This window comes from Sander lucioperca, chromosome 12 (assembly GCF_008315115.2).
Source record: "Sander lucioperca isolate FBNREF2018 chromosome 12, SLUC_FBN_1.2, whole genome shotgun sequence".
NCBI classification, from domain to species: Eukaryota; Metazoa; Chordata; class Actinopteri; order Perciformes; family Percidae; genus Sander; species Sander lucioperca.
Genome location: NC_050184.1, coordinates 22,000,259 through 22,007,758, shown reverse-complemented (window position 1 = coordinate 22,007,758; position 7,500 = coordinate 22,000,259). Strand labels below are relative to the sequence as shown.

General features: G+C 44.7%; 1 protein-coding gene across 1 annotated transcript in view; it reads right to left on the bottom strand.

The window, feature by feature from the left end:
- The window catches only part of snx21 (sorting nexin family member 21), a 7,388-nt gene extending 1,933 nt beyond the window's left edge, over positions 1-5,455 (bottom strand). Inside the window, exons 1-4 of the mRNA XM_031312146.2 lie at positions 5,169-5,455; positions 3,387-3,661; positions 2,530-2,668; positions 2,117-2,282 (exon numbers count right to left, since the gene is read on the bottom strand). Of these exons, the coding sequence (XP_031168006.1) occupies positions 2,117-2,282; positions 2,530-2,668; positions 3,387-3,661; positions 5,169-5,448 (860 nt within the window). The 5' untranslated portion in view covers positions 5,449-5,455. The remainder of the gene's footprint in view (positions 1-2,116; positions 2,283-2,529; positions 2,669-3,386; positions 3,662-5,168) is intronic.
- Between the last annotated feature and the right edge of the window lie 2,045 nt (positions 5,456-7,500).

The window sequence follows — 7,500 nt, the reverse complement described above, 5'->3', positions numbered from 1 at the left end:
TAAATAATGTTAATAGTGAGTTTTAATCACACTATAATTGAACATTTCCTTTAGAGTGTTTTAAACTAAACATGAATTTCTTATTCAAGTGCTATAAATCGTACTTTTAATTGAATATTTTCATTTTCTCCTACTTGCCTATTATACATTTTTACTTATCTATTTTTTATAGCTTTAGTTACTTTGCATATTTATATTAATTATACAAAATATGAATAATCTATGATGTATTAAAGTGGATAAAGACGAGACTTTATTGATCCGGTGGTGAAATTAACAAGCTAGCTGCCAAATCAAACTTCCCCTGTTATTTTGGTGAAAGTAACTCAAAAGTAGTGTAACGCATTACAATTCAGAGACAGTAATATTGTAATATAACTAATTACTCTCAAATGACAGTAACTAGTAATCTATAATGTATTACATTTTGGAAGTAACTTGCCCAACACTGTTCAAAGAGACAACACTAGAGGTCGACCGATATGGTTTTCTCTGGCCGATGCCGATCTTTAGAAATCAGGGTCAGCCGATGGCCGATTAATGCTGCTGATTTATTTTGGCCGATATTTGGCTGATATGTGCTAGTTTTTAAACCTCTATTTGAAAGATAAAATGTAACACTAATATACTCAGAATTTCTCAACAAAAACATTTATTGAACACTTCACCAACCTACACATGTAGCCTATAGCCTACTTCAATTAAAAATGTATAATGTAAAAACGTACTGTAGCCTATATTGTATAAATAATGTATGAAAAATATATAAAATAAACAAAACAGGTAAGAAGAAAATAAACATTGTCAAATAAACTTTTCAATGAAAAAATGAAGTTTAGTGCACTTATCAGCATTTATTAAACTTCTGAGAATACAAATCTGCTTCACAGAAAGTGACGTTATTATTAATCTCAACACTATTTCCTCCTAACTCCTGTTGAATCCCATCAGACTAGAGCTCTCTAAAGTCAGTTCTTCTTCACCTTGTTTGGTTAGATCATTGTTCATTAGTTGAAGTGTTTTCTCTGTGTTTTGGGGACCCTCCTGTTAGCCTACATGTCCTGTTGACCTCATCAGGATCTTATCTCAGCACATTTCTGTCATTCAAACAACTCTGAGTTGGAATTTAAAACTCGTCCAGCCAATTTAATCAAATTAAGGGTTTTATTCGTGCTCGAGTCCATAGATGCAGTTAATGGATACAGACACGGAGAACTGAAGGCTCTGTTAGCAACGATTAGCTCCGTTAGCAGTTAGCTCCGTTATAGGAGTGGATGAGACTGCCACGGACAGGGGTAACAACCAGACTCTGATAAATGACATTCGGGGAGCTTCCACAGCGGTGTGGCCGCGGTGTTTTGTACGGTTTTATTAGTACAGTTAATCCCAAGGTAAGAACACCAGCAACATGCTACTGCTAACGGTAGCGTCTGAACCTGAAGTGGCTGCGTGAGACACACGGCAAGAATTCACGAGGGGAGGGGCTGGAGGCAGCTGGTCTGGGCGTGCTGTAAAAAATGTCGCCTATTCATGTTTTTAACACTAGGCTGCCCGCAGATCCATCCATCCATCCATCCATCTTCTTCCGCTTATCCGGTAACGGGTCGCGGGGGTAGCAGCTCCAGCAGATGCGCCTGCTTATTAATCGGCTTGATATACTGAGATATTGGCCGATGCCGATTATGTAAAAAATTGCCAAAAATCAGCCGACCTCTAGACAACACACTGTTAACTCCCCCCTCAAAGAGACAACACACACTGTAAACACACCCCCCCCCCCAAAGAGAAACAAAATGGTGAATAATCTTCCAGCACGCGACACGTAGCTAGCTAACGGTAGACTACAGAGAGAGTAGCTAGCTAGCTAACGGTAGACTATTTTGTAGTTGTACTTTAAGTATGCAATATTTTGTTTATTTAGTGGAGCGCTGCGTCCCGTCTGCTGGCTGGGTATACTGATATACGTCCTGACCCCCTGACTGTCCCAGCTGTGTGTGTGTGTGTGTGTGTGTGTGTGTGTGTGTGTGTGTGTGTGCATATGTGTGTGTGTGTGTGTGTGTGTGTGTGTGTGTGTGTGTGTGTGTGTGTGTGTGAGAGCGCGGGGTGAGAGCGGTACCTGAGGAGCAGCTGGGCGTTCTGCAGGTCCGTCAGGTAGAAGAAGAGTCGAACGCACAGCGTCCCCCGCAGGCCCGGCAGGGAACACAGGTGAGACAGGTACTGCTCGAAGGCTCGGCTCCGCCTGCCGATCGTCTCCGCCGTGAAGTTCCTACGCAGCTTCTTCCCTAAAGAGATCCAGACAGGAAGCAGCCATGGTTACAGGAAGCAGCCATGGTTACAGGAAGCAGGCATGGTTACAGGAACCAGCCATGGTTACAGGAAGCTGCCATGGTTACAGGAAGCAGCCATGGTTATGTGTTCTGTCTGTCACCTGTGTGCCTCTCTGAGCGTATAATGAATATATTGAGGTGTAAATGAAGACAGAAGCAGTGTGTGGAGACACCGAGAGGGATGACATGAGATGATACTCACGTGGGAAACAGACTCGCTCCATCTGGTCTCCGTGGTTACGGCGCAGCGTTGCGTGCAGCCGCTGGAAGTCAGAGTATCGGCGAGTGATGATGGCGGGAGTCTTATCACCTCCAGACTGGATCACATGGATGGTGTACAGCTGGACACACACACACACACACACACACACACACACACACACACACACACACACACACACACACACACACGAGTTGAAGCTCCTCTGGTGATCTTTGTGTTTTTGTAAATAATTTCAGAGTTTAACGTTCTACGTGTTAGGGTAACCTGACTGGCCCTGCCAGCCCTGACTTGTTGTGTGACCCTGTGTCTATTAGAGATGGTCCGATACCATTTTTTGCTTCCCAATACCGATTCCGATACCTGATCTTGGGTATCGGCCGATACCGAGTACCAATCCGATACCAGTGTGTCATATATTTTATTATGTTTTAACAACTGTATACTATTATCCCTGAATGGATGTGATATTATTTCTATCTTTGTTGTCAGTCTGGCTCAAGTTAAACTCTTTGTGAAACATGAACAAACACAAACAATGAACGCCCCAGAACTTTCTTTTATTATCCAGTTTGACAGTCAGTTATAACGGAAAAAGAACATAAATAAACTACTTTAACGTAGATTTTCTTTAGGGCTTTATTACGTGGTATTGGATCGGTGCATAAACTCCAGTACTTCCCGATACCGATACCAGCGTTTTAGGCAGTATCGGAGCAGATACCCATACTGGTATCGGTATCGGAACATCTCTAGTGTCTATAGGACTCACAACGTATTAACCTGACTGGCCCTGCCAGCCCTGACATGTTGTGTGACCCTGTGTCTATAGGACTCACCACGTATTTGGAGGAGCCGTCGGTCACCACGCTGGCGTCGGTCACTTCAAACAGCAGGTTGTCTGTCAGCTGTCTGTCAGCAGAGTTGTTGCTTCCTGCCGTCAGTCTACGTAGCGTCCTCCAGCTGTCCTGGAGCTGCCGAGTCAGCAGGAAGGACGCCGGAGACACGGCTGCTGGAGACACGGCCGCCGGAGACACACACGCCGGAGACACCGCCATCACAGATGAGGACGCCGGAGACACACCCGCTGGAGACACGCCCCCAGGACTGATGTCTGCAAGACACAGGGGAGACTATTATGATACAATACAACTTCATTTAATTTACTGGGATCCAGATCTTAAAAGGAGGATTCCGGTGGATTTCAACACGTAGCTCTGTTGTTTGTGGTCACGTAGTGCTGTCAGTAGCGAGAACAAACGAGACCAATCGGTGTTGCCTACAGCGAGTTCTGCTCCTGCTCCAGTTAGCACCCAGGAGGCTGAAACAGGGCAGGTTTTAAACATGTTGGAGATGTCATTCCAAGAGCCTACCCAGGTGAAGTGATTCCTTCTGACTGAACACAGTGAATCTGACTGCAGTAGATGTGACAGAAATGCATAAAAGTTGTGTTAATATCAGCCAGTGCACATACCTCTGTTTAGTTACGGTGAAGTCCACACAAGTCGATTGTCGAACTCATTAGAGTGCGGATCAGGCCGCATTTTTCTGTCCGAGCCCGGCCCGCTTCGGACAGAGCAGTAACCCTAACCCGACCCGAGCCCGACAGGCATTAAGATATTATGTCCGAGCCAGACACACATTTTTTCCTCATACTGACACATGTACGTTTGTAGGAAAGCATTCAGAAATGTCAACAGATGAGGCATCAGCTCACACAGGGCAACAAACCCATTAATGATGGCTGCGTTCCCCTAAGGAGAGGTCCTGGTATTGTTCAAGCTGACTCTGAAATATCTCACTGGGACACTAGATGGAGCTGAGCCATTGTTAAGGTGATCAGTCTCAGCTGTGCTCTTCCTACTATGACAAGTCAACATGTCTGCTGTGAAGAAGGTCCAGCGGGCGGCGATCGCCGGTGATCGATTCTGAGCAGACCTGGCTCATCTCCAACTAGGGGTGCACCGATCCAAGATTAAGATCAGATATGGGCCCCGATATTGACAAAATAGCTGTATCAGGGATCGGAAAAATGAACAGATCCACAGGCCGATCCAGTTTTAAAAAATTAAATAACAACTAAGAATTTAAGATTATTTTTTTTTTACATGTTTACAATGTTTGGTAACTGTTTCATTACTATTGCATGTTTGACCAATACACTAGTTTGTTTCTACTGCTACATTTTATTTAATTAAATTTATTTTAAGAAGTTTGATTACATTCTATTTTTGATTTGAATGCACAATTGTTTTTTATATAACAAATAAATTCAATTCAATACATTACATCTATGTTATTTTGTCTGAGTTAGGAGAGTCTGGTGCCTTTAGTCTGGTCCACATGAAGGAAGGTTACAGTTTATTATTAATTGTTGTTTTATATCAGAAAATATGGGTCGTAGAAATAAGCGCTGAAAATGTATAGAAGAAAAATTTAACAATTTAAAACGTTGGAAAAAGCAAAAACAAAATCAAAAAAAGTCGTCAAAAACCATCAGGTTTTTTTTTCACGGTTGACGGGAAGACAACACCAGGGTTAACTCAACAACGGCATCGATCGGTACACAACATCGGTATCTGAATGGGGACTGAAACAGTGGATCGGTGCATCCTCCCTACCTGTGCTGCTGATCCCGTCCTCCATGGAGTCCCCCAGGAAGTCAGAGTCGCTGTCCTCTCCTCCACTGTCTCCGTCTCCGAGGGCGGCGTTGTTGAAGCTCAGCGTTCCCCCGAGGCGCTCCGTCACACACTCCTCCTCGTCCTCCTCCAGCTCCGCCTCCCACCGCTCCTCTGTAAACTCCTCCTCTTCCTGTCCATCTGCTGCTTCCTGCTCTGGCCCCGCCCCCTGGCCATCCTTAAACAGCGAGCGCTTCAGACGCTCCAGCAGCCGGGACGCCATGGGGGGGGGCTGTAGAGACAAGAGGGGGACGATCTTTACGTTAATCATCCAACGTCTCTGTGTGTGTGTGTGTGTGTGTGTGTGTGTGTGTGTGTGTGTATGCGTATGTGTGTGTGTCTCTGTGTGTGTGTGTGTGTGTGTGTAATATTAAGACAAAAAGTCAATGTTTTTGAAAAAAAGAGGAAATATTACCAATATTTTGAGAACAGATGAGAGTAGTAGTAGTAGTAGTAGTAGTAGTAGTAGTAGTAGTAGAGTACAGATGAGAGCTTTGAGAGTAACAGTTGAAATATTTGAAGAGAATAGTATCAATATGTTGAACTAGTGTGATATGAAGAAAGCAGCTGTGTGCTGTGGACGGGGCAGTACGTGGAGACACCGGCCCTACGCCACCGCTCCAGAAATGTTATGCCACGCCACGGAGAAGCAGACCGCTCGCTGTGATTGGTCCGCTCAGCCGTGGCTTGGTGGCGCTGCACCCCCCCCCCTCCGCCCCCCCAACTCATTTCCTGGTTCTCCATAAACAACATGAAATCAAGGAGAGGGTTAACTTCTCCTGGTCCAGATTACACACACACACACACACACACAGAGAGAGAGACAGACAGACAGATATAGAGACAGACAGAGAGACAGACAGAGAGACAGACAGAGAGACAGAGAGACAGAGAGACAGACAGACTTCAGGCCTCTTACGTAGCTATGGAGAGAGCTCTACGTGGAGCCTCAGTAGAACCATAAATCAGCCTGAAGTTAGAGTCCAGCTTGCATGTGGTATCAGAGAGAGTTTGCTCCGTCTGAATGTGGACCGTAAAGACCAGAGATCTCTTCTAAAGTCCAGGTCCTTTTCAAAAACTGCTTGCTAACATTTCAGCGCTGCAGACGGACCCAGGGATCTATCTGAGCTGGCTCTGGTTACCGAGCCGGCTGCCTCTCTGGATGGAAATCATGTCACACATTAATAATGCAGTCGGCCTGCAGCCAGGAAAGTAAAGGCAGCACGGAGAGGCTCCCACACCGTCCTCTAGACCACTGCTTCTCAAGCTCTTTTCAATCATGTTCCCCCTGTGAACAGTGTGTTGAAGCCAATCATTTTTGGTAGAAAAACAAGTCTCTATAAAGAGGAAGAATACAGCGCTGTCAGCGATAGATTTACTAAACAACAGCCTTGGACCTGGAAAACATTTAGATGATGATGGAAAAAGGCAAAATCTTGGAAAAAGACGGTAGAAAGAAGGAAGTATGGCAAGAATAGGTCGAAAATAGTAATAAATACTTCGGAAAAAACCCAGTAGAAATGAGACAAAAAACTTTGGAGAAAAAAAGACAGAACAAAGTAAAGAAGAAAGGCAAGAACACACGACAAGACCTTCTGAAACAGACAACAACTTAGAAAAAAGGACAAACTTGGAGAAGAAAGTCAGTATTTAGTGTTGGTTTGTCTCGTTCTCATATGATTTGGGAGCGTTATTATCTCCATATCTACGGTGGCCGGCAGGGCCAAACGCCCTGCAACTTAAGAAAACACACACACACACACACACACACACACACACGCACACACAGACACACACACACACACACACACAGACACACACACACACGCACACACACACACACGCACGCGCACACAGACACACACACAGACACACACGCGCGCACACACAGACACACACGCACACACAGACAACACAAGAAAATTAAGAACAACTTCATTAATTTGGCAACACATGAGCAACATTCAGCAAACGCACTGCAAATATACACAACACACACACACAACACAACCAAATACACACAACACAACCAAATACACACAACACAACCAAATACACACAACACAACCAAATACATAAACGTGCTGCAAATATGAAACGATGCAAAAAGAAAAACACACAAACCCAGAAAACAAATACAACAAAAAACTCAGCATCCAGATTACACAACAGAAGTTCTCCAGACCTCTAGAGGGAGCAGCTAGGGGAACAGCTGGATCAGAGGGAGCAGCTAGGGGAACAGCTGGATCAGAGGGAGCAGCTAGGGGAACAGCTG